Source organism: Henckelia pumila, chromosome 1 (genome assembly GCF_033568475.1).
Source record: "Henckelia pumila isolate YLH828 chromosome 1, ASM3356847v2, whole genome shotgun sequence".
In the NCBI taxonomy this organism is placed as follows: Eukaryota; Viridiplantae; Streptophyta; class Magnoliopsida; order Lamiales; family Gesneriaceae; genus Henckelia; species Henckelia pumila.
In genome coordinates, this window is record NC_133120.1 from 82,889,816 (window position 1) to 82,907,105 (window position 17,290).

General features: G+C 35.5%; 3 protein-coding genes across 4 annotated transcripts; 2 read left to right on the forward strand and 1 right to left on the reverse strand.

Annotated features, from left to right (window-relative positions):
- Positions 1 to 5,729: 5,729 nt before the first annotated feature.
- Positions 5,730 to 7,180, forward strand: LOC140875413 (ataxin-3 homolog). The gene is made up of 2 exons (XM_073279089.1): positions 5,730 to 6,137; positions 6,481 to 7,180. Exons 1-2 carry the CDS (start codon positions 5,883 to 5,885, stop codon positions 7,054 to 7,056), a joined length of 831 nt encoding a protein of 276 aa, XP_073135190.1. The 5' UTR covers positions 5,730 to 5,882; the 3' UTR covers positions 7,057 to 7,180.
- Positions 7,181 to 9,965: 2,785 nt separating this feature from the next.
- On the forward strand, positions 9,966 to 13,366 carry LOC140887986 (uncharacterized). The gene is made up of 7 exons (XM_073295647.1): positions 9,966 to 10,190; positions 10,264 to 10,464; positions 10,951 to 11,023; positions 11,736 to 12,067; positions 12,202 to 12,343; positions 12,434 to 12,559; positions 12,773 to 13,366. Exons 1-7 carry the CDS (start codon positions 10,166 to 10,168, stop codon positions 13,155 to 13,157), a joined length of 1,284 nt encoding a protein of 427 aa, XP_073151748.1. The 5' UTR covers positions 9,966 to 10,165; the 3' UTR covers positions 13,158 to 13,366.
- A 957-nt stretch (positions 13,367 to 14,323) lies between these two features.
- On the reverse strand, positions 14,324 to 16,039 carry LOC140893811 (large ribosomal subunit protein eL33y). Of its 2 annotated transcripts, none has more exons than XM_073302738.1 (5): positions 15,917 to 16,039; positions 15,763 to 15,798; positions 15,426 to 15,654; positions 15,291 to 15,333; positions 14,324 to 14,530 (listed from the first exon to the last, which is right to left on the reverse strand). In XM_073302738.1, the coding sequence occupies exons 1-4, from the start codon at positions 15,946 to 15,948 to the stop codon at positions 15,292 to 15,294; spliced, it is 339 nt and encodes a 112-aa protein (XP_073158839.1). In that variant the 5' UTR covers positions 15,949 to 16,039; the 3' UTR covers positions 14,324 to 14,530; position 15,291. The 2 variants fall into 2 exon arrangements, with proteins under 2 accessions (XP_073158839.1, XP_073158840.1); XM_073302739.1 differs by having other exon boundaries at positions 14,324 to 14,562.
- Between the last annotated feature and the right edge of the window lie 1,251 nt (positions 16,040 to 17,290).

Sequence of the window (17,290 nt, forward strand, 5' to 3'; positions counted from 1 at the left end):
CCACTATCTTTCTTGCTCCAACTGCCCAGCTCCGGCCACCCATGGCCGGAGCGCCGCCAACAGGACCTCCCCAGGGTCCTGTCGGTCACCCTAGATCAGCTCTAACCCAGCCCCAAGCCCAGCATGGAGCAGCCGATCCCTCCATTCCTGCTTTTCTGCGCAGTCTCCGCTCCCTTGCATGATCCGACCAGCTCCGGCCACCAATGGCCGGAGATCCGACACCTGGACCACCCCAGGGTCTAGGTGCAACCCCCTGACCAGGCCTGGCTCGAGCCAAGCCCCTGCAGGGCTCGGACAAGGCCCCTAAACCCGACAGAAGCCACTGCTCTCTTATCTGCTGTCATGGCCAAAACCCGCATGGCTCCAGCCCTTCCAACCGAGAACCACCTAGCCAAAACTAACCCTAAGGACCCTAGATCGAACCTTAAACCGATGGTTAGCTCCTCGAACAGCCCATGGATCAAAATCATGCCTAAACAAGCCAACATGTAAATAAAACGTGAATGCTTGGCATGAACATGAAGATCTTTATTCTAAAACCATATACACATGCAACATTCAATCTTTTATTCATAAATCAGTGTATAATGATTTAAATGGTGTTCAAGAATGGATTCAAAACGTGCCTTGATGAATATTTGCAAAAAACGACGCAAACGAAGCGTATCGGGCTCGCCGGGACGAACGAACCTTCAAACTAATTTAAAAACCTTGATGAATCGGATACGGAGGCTAGTGATTATGCTGTAAAAACGTGGGAGAGGAGAAGGAAGAAGGTGGAGGCGGCTAGGTAGGAAGAAACGTGAATAGGGTAGGGTTTTAGGAGATAATTTAGCATAATTTAACTAATAATTAATTAGGATAAATATATACTCTAAACATATAGAATTTTAAAACTCTTAAATACAATATAAATCTGATATTTAACCTTAAATCCAGAAATTATAATTAATGGGTTTTTTAAAGCTTAATAAAAGTTATTAAAATAACTTATTTTGGGTAAAAACGGACCTATAAATATACATATATATAAATACCATAATTTTCTTCAAATTATACCTTAAAATAATATTTTAAGGCTCCTAAAGATCTCATAAAGTATTTTGGGTGAAAACAACATCTCGTCCGTCCACGGTCTCGCCTACGCGATCATAAAATAAACTTTCTCAAATAAATTAATAAATCACATCATACAGATTTAAATGCCAAAAAAATTATTTAAAACATGCAAATAAATAACATAATTCACATAATAACTCATAAAACAATTTAACCCATTTTTACATTATTTTAAAATTATAAAATCCCCTAGTTATGCATGCGAATTTACGGGACGAATTTCTGGGCGTTACAAATATTAACAAAAAAACCAAACCACAAACAAAGAAAGACATATGCATGCACACACCACACTTGAAACCACAAAAGTACAAAACAACATATTTAAGATGAGATAAGAACAAGAAATAATAAAAAATGAAAACAAAACAATCAAGATTAACCATTTTAACATAAACTAATGCATGGAAAAGAAAGACAAAAAAATAAAATACACGAACAAATAATAATAATGATCAAGTACTGAAAAGAGAGAGGAAAAAACCTACAAACCGAACCATTAACACCAACTGTCCTTGTACGATACATTTTAATGACCGAGAAGAACACACGAAAAAGATAAAGACAAGAAATTATTGATGAAAACAAAAAAAATAAATAAATAATTGAAGGAAGAAGGGGAAAAAGAACACAATTGGATGGCCCAAACGGTTCGACCTCTCAAGGCAGTAGGAAAACATTTTTTCAGTCATGGCTGAATATATGAGAAGTCACTGCATTAAGGATCAAGTCTTGCTTCGAATAAACACATGCATCCAGGAATCATTTAATTTAATTACATTAATAATTTATTTATTGAATGGTTATTTAAAAAAAAGGTTGATTACGAAGAGGACCCATTTCACATAATGAGTCAGAGACTCATTGGCTCATGCGAAGATTAAATCAAGGGATGTGCACGAGCGGTAGTGATCTGAAGAAGGGAGTAACATGGTCAATCCCTAAAGCATACCCATAAATTTATTAAATAGTTATGGTGTCATTTGAAGCAGCAAATGCATTGAGAACAATAATGATTAAAAGAAATGCAAATGCATGCATTCAAATGTTTATTTACCATGACTATAATAATTAATGATTATATTTAATTAATGCACCGTAGTCCGTATGTATTCAAAAAAATCGTAGTGAAAGAAGTGGAAGATTATCAAATTAATCTCATAAGGTCACCGGAGAGGACAAGCAAAGCCTCAAAGAACAAAAAATTTAGAAGAAATATGAGGACATGCTTGTAAAATCACAAATCAAACGGATAGATTTATAAGGATATAATATAAATATAAATAGATATATATATATATAGATAGAGAGTAGAGACATAGATGGATAAAAATTTATAAGGATATATAACTCTATGCCCATTGTGTATAAGTCAACTCACCTATTATGCTATCAGGTATCGTTTGGTACAAGTACAATTAGTACTTGTACAACTTATCATATCCAATTCCGCGTTCTTTGAAAGAGTGGGTGTCCGGTTAGCCAACTTGTGGCTAAGGGCTTTTGTGACTCTATGTATAAACAATCTTTTGTTTAATATAATTTACACTTTTATAATGGCATTGACTTTATCTTTCTTCATAATGTTATATTATGATATACTATTGTTGTTTTGATAAAGACCTTGAATATACTATAGTGTATGTAAGATGTGGTAGCACATGGGGATGGCTATCATGAAACACATCTTATAGTCACTGTATATTCTAAACAGTTCCTAGTCAATTGAGCCGTCCGCAAATAAGGATAAGGATCGCTCGAGATTGAGACTAGCATTTGCGATGCCGAATACCACGTTTCATTAGTATGGAACATAGAGATGTTCAAAGCATGCAAATGGATATTCATATGATGAATGATCGAACTACCCTATTCGGACTTTTCAAGTGGTTATCACTTATCGAGTGGATAAAGTTCGCTGTTTTGGTTGTACACCACTAGTCCTTATTACTTGAAACATCATTGAGACTCTATATGCTAGTACTGTACTTTGACTCATTTACCGACTCTATTGGGGTCATCAGGTGTCGGGATTGGGTACAGTTACGACACATATAGGAGTCGATGCTTTGTTGTCAAGGATTTACCACATACTCGCGAGTGTGGATATCCTATGCGATCTGAGAAGATATTAGTGTGACGAATCTCTGGCCAGAGTACATGATGTGTTTTAGGTTACTTGGTGTTCCTAGTAACACATGTGATGTCACTAATAGATCTCCAAGATGTTATGCATAGTTATCGAATCTCGAACGACTCTCGATGCACCAATGGTTGTTGATTCGATCGGGATATTTGGTTGAAGGGACCGTACTGTACGCTAACCAAAATCTACTGGTTCTTGCAGGCACTATCAGTAATACCTAGGGAATCATGGGGCGATGTTGCTAGGCGCTCTTACCATGATTCGATGGGTAAGTCGGAAATTGTTGTTCCGAGTCACAAGGAGTTGTGAGCCCACGACTAGCTGTATTCCTGAACCATTGAGGGTTACACAAGTAATGGATTACTAAAACCCCGTAGAGATAGTTAAATTTAAAGAGTTAAATTTAATGAAAGAGAAGTTGGACTTCTTAATTAAAAGGGAGTGAGATTTCCTAAAATGACATAGGGATGAGCATTATTTGAAATCACTGAATTCGGATTCAGAAAAATTATCTTGACTTTAAAAGATGCAGAAATGGTTTCTGTGCACATTGGTGATATCAGTTTATCAATCGGAGTCACGATGAATTTTATATTAATTTCTAGAACAACGGGCTTGGCTTGTTGGGCTAAGTTATGGATTGTGGGCCCTAAGGAGTTAGAGTCCTAATATAATTAACTTAATCTAGTCTAGAAATTATCTATAAATATGTAAGAAGTGTTCGAAATTCATAAGAGAATTCAGTCTAGAAATTTCGAACACTACATATAATTTTCAAGAGGATTTTCGAAAATTCCTCTGTCCCTTTTGGAGAAAATTCGACTTGTGATTTTTGTGAAAAATTACAAATCGAATTAACAGATCATATCTGTTTATTCTCTACGTAAAACTTCTGATTGATTTCTAGTGCAGTCAATCAGAGGGTTTCTGTTTTTCATTCGTGGACCTAATTCCGGAGTTAGATCGTGACTGTCATCGGTTCCCGGGATTTACAAGAAGAGCAGATTAAATTCTGTTGGAGTCCACAATCAAGCCTTTGCTTGACGAGGTAAAAATTTAACTGTATTTTATTTTTACTTGAACAAATTTAATCGTAAAAGTTTTGATACCCATATATGGTATCGTTTCATATAATAAAATAAAAATTTTAAACTTCCGCTGCACCGGGTATCAATTCTTAATTGATCTGAACACTTTTTCCAACATTCTTCTCGTCATATTATTTATCCATCTATTAATTATTTATTTTAGATCAATCAAATCATTAATCATTTATCTTGTATCAATCAAATCATTAAATTTAAATTACTATATTACCCTTATAAATAATATTATTCATATTTTATTTATTATCAAAAGGACAAAATGGAAATTTATATTTTTAATATAAAATTCAATCAATCAAATCCAATAAACTATAATTTATCAATCAAATCAAATACTAAATTAACTATCATTTTTTATTTATTTTATATTACATTATATTACTTATCCAAATATTATTTATCCTAGGGGTGGAATAGGATCGGGACCCGTCCCATAAATCCCCTACCCAACTCCCATCCCGAAAAGTATCAGAAAACTTTTTTTTTTCTCCCGATCCCATACCCGAAATATTTCGGGACCCGACTATTCGGGATCCCGTCGGGTAGGGAGAGAAAATCTCGATTTTTTTTTCATATTCAAAATTTCGTTAAAAAAATAAAAAAATGTTATAATTTTATTAAATATAATATTTAGAAACTTATATTTATAAATAAAAATAAATATTCAACTTAAAATATATAATATTAAAATATTTCAGATAATGTTACAGAGTTTTGTTAAGAGAAAAAATGTATCGAATAATTATTAATAAAATGTTCGGATACAATTGCTAAATAAATTTTGTTAAATAGATTGTCTAATTAATCTTTTGAGTCATGTTCTACATATTTGTTATAAATTAGATAATTATAAATATGAATTAATTAAATTATTAATTTAATTTTTTAAAAAATACACAAAAATAAAATGACATTTTGTGATTTTATAATTTGATCGTTTCAACAATAAAAATTATGCGAATTAAGTTCACAATTAAGTGTTATATGAGTTGAAACCTAATAATATTTAGCTTATTATATTAATAAAGTTAATAATAAAATATATTATTATATTATTTCGGGACGGGTCGGAAATCCCGTCGGGATAAGGTTTTATTTCCGATCCCGCTCTCGATATTAATCGGGATGGGAAAAATCCCGAAAGTTCGGGTCGAAAAAATTTTGGGTTGGAATTTTTTCGGGACGGAAATGAGATGGGATTCGGGAAGGGTCGGAATTTTGGAAATTTTTGCCACCCCTAATTTATCCTATTTTCGAACCAAACGGTGCCTCAATTTACCTAATGCAATGCTGGACACAAAGTTTGGGCATATATATATTGACATCTGTTGCAGGGTCTTTCGGGGGAAAAAGGAAAACATCTATTGCAGCGCCACGTGCCTTTAGAAAAAGGCGGCACGTGCTTATTTCCCCAATCCACTCCTTTCTCATCCAATTGTGTTCTAAATAAACCCTAAAAAAAGTACATAGACAATTGTTCCTAGGGTTTTACAGACACATAACAAGAGGAGATGGATAGCTATTCGGAAAGTGGAGGGGCCAGCAATGGGGGTATGTTGTACCACGAGGTACAAGAGTCGAAGCTATGCGCAGTGCATTGCGTGAACACCGTTTTGCAGGGACCCTTCTTCTCAGAGTTCGATTTGGCGGCGGTCGCTTCCGATCTCGACCGCACCGAGCGGCAGATGATGCTCGGTTCTGTCACCGGAGACTTTCTCCCAGACCTCTCGCACAACGTTTCTCTCGACGGAGACTTCAGCATCCAGGTTTTCATCCTTTTAGCTATTTTGTTTTCAAGAATCGATTTTTTTGACCTGCGAGTGTGACGGGTTTGTTTGATGATAATTCTTGTCCAGACTGTCAGATTCTGTGATCGTCTTTGTTCGTAGAACTTTATTACCGTGAGATACTTGTTGGAAATCAACAATTTTGGTTGTCTTTTTATGGTTCCTAGATGTTGGTTTTGGAGTTCTTTATTCTAAGCTGCCAAATGTTGGTCAGATTCTTTGAAACTACTTGGCATAATTTACACTACGCTGAACACTTATTGGATATAGTTTAGCAATCATCGTACCAAATTTCCGAGTGATTAAAATATTTCGGTTGCAGGTAGTGGAAAAAGCATTGGAGGTGTGGGGTTTGGAAGTCATTCCGCTGGACAGTCCTGTGGCTGAGCCAGCCCAGATTGATCCAGAAATGGAAAATGCGTTTATATGCCACTTGCAAGATCATTGGTTTTGCATTAGAAAAGTTAATGAAGAGTGGTACAATTTTGACAGTCTCTACCCAGCACCCGAACATCTCTCAAAGTTTTACCTTTCGGCCTACCTAGACTCTTTGAAGGGCTTTGGCTGGAGTATTTTTCTTGTGAGGGGGAATTTTCCGAAGGAGTGTCCCATCTCATCCTCCGAAGCTTCCAATGGTTATGGGCAGTGGCTGTCACCTGAAGATGCGCAGCGGATCACCAAGTCCTGCAACTCAACCACGAGAACCCACCAAGGAGCTAATCGGCAGCATCCTGATCGCTACACCGAACATGATGAAGCAGAAATGCTTCAAGATGATGAAGATGAAGACTTAAAAGCTGCAATAGCTGCGAGTTTGATTGATTCTTCACCAGCGATTGAAACACGGCCTGCCCCCGCAGAAAATGAAAATAAGATCAGTGGTGCAGAACAGGCATGAGAGGAAGTGTTTGTTATGAAACGATGGCTTCTTGGTTGCTCTGTACATTTTTATTCGTACAATAAACTAAAGAAAACTAGTACCAGGATGATGATTATAAACTGGGCCACTGGGGGATTTTTTTTACCATGCATATATATTTTTTCTTTTCCAAATAATATTGCAGCCAATTTGAATATTTATTCTCTGTAACTGGTTTTGGAGCTAAGATGATGGCCGGATTGTTAAATATTTTTTTTACATGCTGTAATGTTAGACTATAGCTTTAGTTAGATGCAAACCTTTGTATGAAGTCCTTTTCTTTTTCCTTTTCCCCTTGTAATGTTAGACTATAGCTTTAGTTAGATGCAAACCTTTGTATGAAGTCCTTTTCTTTTTCCTTTTCCCCTTGTATGCCACTTTTGGAAAGTACTTTACTTTGCTTTCAGTGCATCCAACACTCAATTATCCAAAATGCAAGGTCAAGTCATGCAATATCCACTTTCTATCAGTCTAGTTTAAGGCGAAAAGAGACCTTGTTCTCTATATCGTAAATAAAAATAAGCTGTAATACATCCATGTCAGCAAGCTGGAGCTCCTTACACTGGAGTATGTTCTGCCTCATTTTGGCTGTTAGAGACCAGAAGCTGGTAATAGAGTGGTGGAAGAGGGGAGGTTTGTGCCACCTGTTTGGGAAACAGTTTGCATTGTCCTGGGGTGCATGGCAGACCTTGAAGGCGGTTGATCTCTAAATTTGTTGTGCCGGCTTTCATGAATCATGATCATGAAACTGCAGAAGCTGAAAGTGGAGAAAAGATGGTTCCTGGGGTTTGCACGAAAAGTAGGATAATTTCCTTATTGGTTCTTGTGGGATGATTCGAAGCATGAATCTTGTTAATATGCCACTCAAATTCAGTTTTTCCTATAAAGGACTTGAGACAGCAAGGGATGGTATGAAGATCGGTGATTGTCTGTATCTTCAGAATACGTAACCAGGAAGAAATGAAAATGGAAATAAAATGCATCAACTAGCCTTAAATTGCAAACAACCTCTTCAAGATTAATATCTTCACCATTTGAGAAAGAAAGCAGGCACTTTCGAGTGCCTAGCATGCGAAAACTGACGCTGCTTATTTCACAAATGCTTTCGCCTATACAAGTGAATATCTTTCTTTAGATATACAAGTTTATGCAGATCAACTATATCATGCCAAAAGAGTGAGCAGACGAATAACTAGATAGCGCTTACATGAAGCAAAAGAGAATCACTCCTAGCCTGTCCAGACAGAGGGCATGCTCTGTGCTCAAAGGGCTCTGCAATAACATAGAGAGCACAAACACGAGACCTATTCATTTTGTAAGAGATTATTAGCCTTGTCTTTGTAAAACAAAAACAAAGCTAGCATGAGTGTCTCACAAGAAACTGATAATGAGTGCCGCAACAAGAGCAACACGAGATGTTTAGAAGCTCAATTGATACCGGAAATTCTTCCGGTTCTGGTTCTTGTTTAGTTCCTACTTTAGCTACTATTTGATTAAAGAGGAATAATAACATGTATGCAGCAACAATTGCTGCATTTTCTGAAGTACAACAAAGCAGGTTAACACCAGAATATGTTCTCTAACAAAAAGAGCCTGCGAACGAATTCTGAAGCTTAGAATCCTAGAGAACAGAGAACTCAATAACACATGAGAGAGAAGGATATGGAGTATGAACAGTAATATACATAATACATACTAGGCTCAGATAGATGGCAATGGGGCAGGCAACTGTTACAGCGGTCTACAGGCACAGGCTTTGTACTACCATCACTTTCATATGTTATTGAGGCTAAGGAAACGATGAAAGCAAAAATCTCTGACAGTAAAACCAAAAATGCCCACAAATCAAAAACTTCAGTGGAAATCAAGCCGTTTGCGCTTAAACATTTGAGTTCAAAACAGAGGAATTTGAAGCGTCAGAATTCTAAACGTTGAGCGCCACGTACATACATACATAGATAGATAAGTCCGAGTGCTTGTGGGCTGTGTGTGGCCGGGCCTAAAAGTTGGTCTCAAGGCAGGATTGGGGCTTCACGTTTTGGGCCCGTTCCATTAATCCTTTTTAATCACAAAATTGAATATTATAAGATTATTATTATATATATATATATATTTACTATTATATAATAAAACAGGGGCTAGAGTAACTAATTTGAAGTCATGCTATAATTTTTGATAAATCAAAAGTACCGTTAGAAAATACAAAAACACTTCATCTTAATTTAATTAAAAAAAAATTCATAAAAATTGAAAACCTATTTTTGTTCATTTTATTTATTTATCTATAACTATCATATATAACAAAACATCGTTTATCATTATCTATATTTTTGAATTTTAAACGATTACATCCTTATTTAACAATCAACATAATAGAATATAAAAAAATTTATTTTTAAAATTTTATTTTGATATCACATCTAGGAGTTATAATATTTTTGGATTTTTAATATTTAATCTTAAACATCATGATAAGATCGATTAAGGTCACACCATTTATATCAAACAATTTAAAAATATAAATACATTATATTTATGTGATTTATAATAGCTATTTATTATATCGCACACACATCAGATACTAGTATATATTATATTTGCTACATTATTCAAGCATAAATTTTAAAATTCACACATTATTTATAACATTTACAAATTTTTTAACATAACTATAGCCATATTTTTTAAAAAAAACAAAAATCTACAAAATTTTATATAAAAAATATCTTACAAAATAACTATCCACCAAAAATAAAATGTACAAGCGCATAACACATTTACATTAACACATTCTAGTTATTCTATTGACAAATGATTAAGCAAAGGTTGCTTCATATAATTGTATTGAATAATTTTCATATTGTTAGGTAGCAAAAAATCCAAAACAAGAGTTTGTTCCTTCCCCTGATTAGCCAGAAAATTGGTCCATGGCGTAGACCCCATCTCGATGGAAGGAAAACAATCCTCGTATTTCCCTTCCTCGTTAAGGCAAATTCGCATATAAAAACGGTGTTATTACTTTGTAATATAATATCCACATTCTTGATTATTATAAAAGTCAACCGCCAAGAATCAAGAAATCGTGAAAATGGAGCAGCCATTGTTGTCAGCGGGTAAAGTTTCCGTTCCCAGTCTCGTGTCTTCATAGTAAAGCTCAAAATTCACAATCTTTATTTATTGATGCAGAGAAAAGTTCAAGTGCGAGGTGGGGTTCTTATGAGCACGTGGGTAGAGCCGGCGCCGTTATTCCTACGGCTTCGATGCCCGGAACTGAATTAAGCGTGGATGAAATTCGATTCGCCGCCGCGTTTCCTGAGGTGCATCCGCCGTCTCTTTATGCTCCCGTGGTGGGATCTCCTGCGCCTCCTGCCCAGCTCTACCCTAATGGTAAATATTTGTCGCACAATTTAGGGAGGGAGCATCGTTCAGCTGAGTGTTCATGGTTTAGATTTGGCAATTGGGTTTCGGAAAAAAAATGTCCTTTAAAATTTTAGGTCCTTGAAAATTCAACTTCTGACGTAGGGGGAAAAAAAAAAATCGCAACTCAATTTAAGATGGTTATATTTGAGGGATTAATGTATCTAGCACAACTGAAACATGAATTTTACATTCCTGGAAATATAGTTATTTTAACATCGATCTCTCCTAAGAAACAAGCTTCCATGATTTGTTTGCATTGTTGCCATATTATTATTCCATGCAAAGGATTGATGGATTTTCCGTCTTGGATGAGTGATGAAGCGTAGTCGTGCCTGAGCAATGTAAATAGTCGTTAAGCTGAGCATTATGAATATTCATGTTGATCTTCTTTTGTTCTATATATTTAATTATTCTCTCTTTCTGAAATCTCGCATGGGTCTACCAAATTGACAGTTGAACAAGACATCGGTTACCCTCAAGATGCGTTTTACGGGCTATTAAGAGATGATGCTGCCAATATACAAAGGTCAGTTTGAATGTGCAACCTGCTGAAAGAGTTCATTTTATTTTCTGTGTATCATACAACTTAACTGTTCTGCTGTATGGAAACTTCATTCCGAAGTCTGCATTTCACATTTAAGGTACCAAGCATGTTCTATAATTTTCCCCTTCGCCATGAACTAAAAGCGAAAGGAGGTAAGTACCGTAAAAAAAAGAAAGAGAAGCGAACGGAGGTAAGTAATTCGCCAATTTCAATATTTAGGTACTGGAAATTCTATACCTTCTTGATTGGAAATGCTTACATCTGACTTATATGGAAGGCGATGGAGAGAAAAGAGATGGTAAAATATCATACAGATCATGGGTTGGTTTATTTTTTAGATGGTGATCTGTGATTAGCATTGTTTAGCGGTAATGGAAGGAAATTTGATGGGACCAAAATGTTTCTAATCGAACAGAACTTTTGGTACTTTTACTCTTCAACATCCATAGATTGTGTTTGATGGTTGACGATTGAAAACCACTGGTATTGTGAGCCAAATTCATCTCGCTGCTCTCGACATCTACTTGGGATCTTACATATGCTTCAATTCATTCTCTGAATTGGTTTGCCATTGGCTGCCCTTTGCTTATGGGACTTTCATTATTTTCTGAAGTATTTTAATTTAGCCACACGGCTTGTTATTGTCATACATAGGCCATAGCCACTTTATGATTGTGATTCACTGAAAACGCAGGCCTGTGTTGGATGAGGTGGAAATTCGAGAGCTACTGATAGATCATGTTGGTCATCGTTGCTGCTGGGGAAGTCGTCCTGCTCGAACATGGAAGATTCATGCAGTAGAAAATTGTAATGTTTACGTAGGAACTATTGAAAGTTTTTTTGAGGAGAGGGATGTGAAAACTGAAAAAGAACCATACCTTGGTGGCGAAATTGATGGAAAAGATAAGGGACCTGAGCTTCCAGTGTGGGAACTGGATTTAAGGTCTGAGTTCCCTGTTCTTTTTACACCTCATAAAGAAACACGGACCATCATTCCTCATTCGGAATCAATTGAAAAATGCTCAGGTAAGGGAGAGGAAAAGGAACAGGCCACTATGGTTTTCAAGATGTATTTGAATGTTTTTATTTAATACCGACCTCAATTTTGCGGCCTATCTGATTTTTGAATTTTTTGTTTGATTATGTTATCATCTGTGCAGAATGCGCAGGAAGAGGCGATATCGTGTGCCCCACTTGCAACGCAGATCAAGATTCTGGTTTCTACAAGGTGAATCAGATGTCACAGTGTCCTACTTGTTATGGGCGAGGTTTGATTGCTCATAAAGATGGATCGGATACAAAGTGAGACGTTTTTCAGTATAATATTTTGTCCTTTCTGGATTGGAATAAGTAATTAAGTTTAACATTTGAGAATTTCCTACCCATCTGCAGATGTCTGAAATGTACTGGGAAGGGGATGATTCCATGTGTGACTTGTGGATCTCGTGGATTGATCAAATGTGAGACGTGCAGAGCTGGTGGCTCTGTTTTGAACCGTCAATTGGCTATCATTAAATGGTATATATTTCGACGTTACCAATATGTTTCCCAACCTTTAACCTTGTCTCTATCAAATCACCAAATATAGTATTTTCTTTTGTTTCTCTTCTCCCATTGTGCATCAAAACAGATCCTTCTTTAGACTAAATCATCGTTCTCAGTTCTTTTATGAGTGCTTCCCTCAAATGATCACACATCAAGTGTTGATGTAAAATATATTGGGGTTTGTAGGAAAACGCTTAAAGCGAAAAAAGTAAGTGCAGCAAGTGGAGCAGCATCAGTTCCGGACGAGGTATTCCACAGAGCAAAAGGTGTTCAGTTGTGCAATACTCAAGCTTACCAGTGCACCCCTGCCTTTTTCGCCGACTCATATTTCCTCAACAAGTTTTCTTCTGAGGTGATCAGCGAGAGGATTCCTGTACCTCCAACTGCAAGGGTGATTTGTGAAAGACACATCATATCGGTTGTGCCAGTAACTCGAGTGACCATGACTAATCACGGTTCTTCGTTCAGTTTCTACATTATCGGGACTAGCAGGGAAGTGTACATGAAAGACTCCTATCCTTCAAGATTTTGCTGGGGGTTTTGCCCTTGCTTGGAATGGTTGAAGTTGTAGTTCAATGGCTGGTGAGAATTGAGATATTTAATAAATTTTGGTTGTCAATGTGGGTCCTCACAATCGATTTGGAGGATATATTTCTATAAATATAAACTAGTCATGGTGAACATGAATCTTATTTTGCAAGGACTTGAATCTTATTTTGCAAGGACCCGTCTGGGACGATCAAGTGATTTAAGTAAATAGTTTAAGGTGCATATTTATACGTAGTTGGGATTATAGGTAGTATTTGGGCGGGCTTCTAAAAACATTTCTCAAAAGCATTTCTCAGTTTTTCTTTCACAACTTCGAAATTTTGTGAAAGAAAAATTGAGAAGTGCAGCTCTCTCAAACTTTGTCATAAAAATTGAGAAGTGTTTCCTAGAAGTTCTTTTAAACTCTACCTTAATACAACATTTTAAACGTTAATATTGGTTCAAGGTTCCGGGTCTGATCTGATCTCTCACTTTTCCGATTCTTTATTTTTAGCAATTGAAACCAAACCTTAACCTGCTTCCAATTTCGACTCCTAAGAACAATGGTATGGCCTGCAGGTATATGCATTATGGACAATATATACCGTGGTCAAGTGCAATTGACCCGAGGCTTGAACTGACTAATGTGATTTGTAGGTCAATGCTTTAGCCCGTAAGTATATCAATGTGCACCGAATAACAATGATAATCATGTATATAATTTTGATCTCACGCATCATGAATCACTAAAACACGCTGATGTTTTAATAAAAAAATTTAAAATTTTTGGAACGTATGTCCACGAAATTCCTACACACTATATATATATATATATATATATATATATATATATATATATATATATTAGTGTCTTTGAAAGTAAAATAATGAAACAGAAATGAGAAATCAAAATCTTAGATAAGAAAAGATATCAATGAGTATATTTAATTTCACTGATTTAGCCATATTTTAAAAATGAATATAGCGTAGCGAGTAAGAGTAACAGTGTCACTGGTCTAGTGGCATGGCTGTTTAGGTAGGTAGAAATTTCGTGCGCATATTATATGTATATATATATAATTGATTCCAGGGCCATAATCATACTCGAGTAATATTAGCAAGGCCAGGTAGACGGGTAATGCTTGGCTTCCTCTGAATTCATGCAACGACATTTCAACAAGATTAAACACACAAAACAGATCGAATCTCTAAAATAAAAGTAAAGCTGTTGACATTCAACGAAGACAAGTAACATGTTCTATTAAATCGTCAGTAATGGAAAAAAAAAGGTAATAAAATTAAGTCGCATAACAAAATTTCCAAACTCGAAACAGCAAATAAAAAAGCAGCTTTATCCTCTTCACGACTTGGCCTCTTCTTGTGCTCTCTCCCCAAACTATACCAGAGCTAGAATCACTGCAAAAGTAGTGATTCAGTAAGAACTCAGCCTCAATGGGAAAAGAAAAAACCACAAAAACCATTCTAAAAGCCGAATATACACATCAAGGCCAAGACACATGGAAATGGAGAAATGTCTAATATACTCACCCACCAGTCCAATCCAGTGTGTCACCACAGTCCACAGCTAATTATATTATATAATTAGGGGGACTCCATCTCAAGAATTTCAAAAAAAATGTCATGCTTTGAGCAATCCAATGTCAAGGGAATTGTTTCTTCACTAACTACAGTTGCATTTTATTTACCTCACACAATTTTTCACCACCCAACAAAGAAACAAAACTTACCACCTAGACGCTATGTTGAAATTTTTCATGATTTGAACTATCCATTTGTCAAAACCTTCAATAGGATCACATCATACAACATCCGAAAACAAAGAAGTTATTCAAGACTAACAGCAGTGGTAGATTAGTAAGATCAGTTCACCGTACTAAACAAGACGAAATCACCTCAAAGATAATATATATATGTATAATTTTGATCCTATGCATCCTAGCTATTGTGTTTTAGCAGTCCCAGAAAAAAAATAGAAACTGCTTATAGGGGATCAAAACTATGTATATGTAAATGTATATAATATATATATGCCTCTCTCAATTTAAATTTCAACATCACCAACGCAATTACATGAGCGAGAACATTTTCACTAGAACAGCATATCAGAAGATCGTGCACCCAAAAGAGCCACTTAACAACAAGTTTGAGTGGTCACCTCATATATTGCTTGGATACATGAACACCCTGACTCTAGCACCCTGTTTAGTAGCAAACAACATCGAAATCATGAATTCCATTCAAGATACACTTTGCAATCGAAATTCAAAGAGATAGAACTTAGAAGTGATACCATAGATTTTGGTGGAAGATTAGACTTGAATTTAGCGCGAACAACCCCGCTGTTGCCGTGAGGACGTGAGACCTTGCCCCAAATGCAACGGTAGTGAGAACCATTCTTCTTGACCTTGGCTTTGTAAATGTACGCCATCCGCTTCCCTTGGTACCATGCCACCTCCTCTTGCGTGTTCACTCCTTCTATCTGTATCAACGATGTGTTTGGGTACTGGTTCGACTTCGACCTATCACCAATTTAGCCATTTTACAAGCAATCAACTCGATTTTCAAGAAATCGACCAAACACAGCACGCTTTAAGACGAAACCAAATGAAAAATTTATGTTTTCTTACCTCTTGTACCCAAGAACGGTACCGCGAACGTAAAGCCTGTAAAAAAAATCAAAAAATGAACACAAAATGCTAAATTGAAACAAAAACACGCCGAATTGGAAGAATATGCAAAGGGATGGACTTGAAGTGGAGACAAATGACGCAGAAACTTCACCTGACGCGCTCGCCTTGCCGACCCTTCACCATTGCTGCAGAAAGATGCCTCGGATTGGCGCTGAAAGAAATAGAAGTGGCAGAAACCCTAGCAATGGAGATGAGATACAAGGGTGGATGTAAGAAAAATAGGCCTCTGAAATGGGTTGGGCTGATCCAGTTACGTTCTTCTTCAGGCCCAGTATAGGCCCGCAGATTTTACCAATTGAAGATTATTTTTTAAAAAAAAGAGTTGAAGAAAATAAATTGAACATGTCAAATAATTATTATAATTTTAATTATAATGAGAAGGATAATACGTAGTGGCTAGCTAATTTTTTAATGCCAAGTAGATTAATTTCATGATTTTTAACAAGGTTTCCTCTAATTTTTTTTTAAAAAATAAAAGTAGCCATAGATATATATTAATATTAAGATGATATTGACAAATTGTTGGAATCTTGAGGGTCAGTATTTTAAGCTGTTTTTTTTTTTTGTGTGGAGATAATAATACTTAAATTCTTCAAAATAAATACTATTTTATAATGCATCAACACCTTATACTAACTACTTTGATCATTTTAATAGATGGATAAAAATACATTTTCTTTTAATTCAATAAAACTTTAATTATTTACACGTATATTATTGTTATTATTATCTATTCTATAATGCATCAACCCTTATAATAACTACTTTACTCATTTTAATGGAATAACGAAAATACCTCTTTTTTTAATTCAATAAATATTTTTTAAGAACCTATTTTTTAAAATTATAAAAAACAACTAAATGATTGTTAATTATGGTCAATAATTTTGAAAGTCCTCAAAAATAATCAACGACTTAGTTTTTTTTTTAAAAAAAATAATTAGTAATGTTAATAGACTGCACATAAGTTATCACGTTCGTGAGGTGTTTGTATAAATAATAAATAATAGTTTAAAAAGAAGAATATTAGTGCTATCGTAAACGAAAATAGAGAAAGAATTAGGGGTGTTGATGGTTCGGATAACCGCCCGATCCGAATCGAAACCGAAAATTCGGTTTGAAACGAAAATTCGATTCGGTTTTTGGTTTTCGGATTATCGGTTTTTCGGTTCGGTTCGATTTTTTTCCGGGCTAAACCGAACCGAAAAATCGTTTTTGTTTTTGCTTTTGTTTTTTTGTTTTTTTTTTAATTTGAATTTGAATTTGAATTTCTTTACCTATCAATTAATGTGTATATCAATATTGTGTGCTCATAAAATTAATTTCATTGAAAAACTGAAAGAACAAAAGTCATCATTCGTTCTTTAAAAAAAAACATAATTTGTTTAATTACTTATTTAATTAGTCAAACATACATGACTTGAATTGTGAATTCAAGTTGGAAAATGTATTGATGTAGTGATTT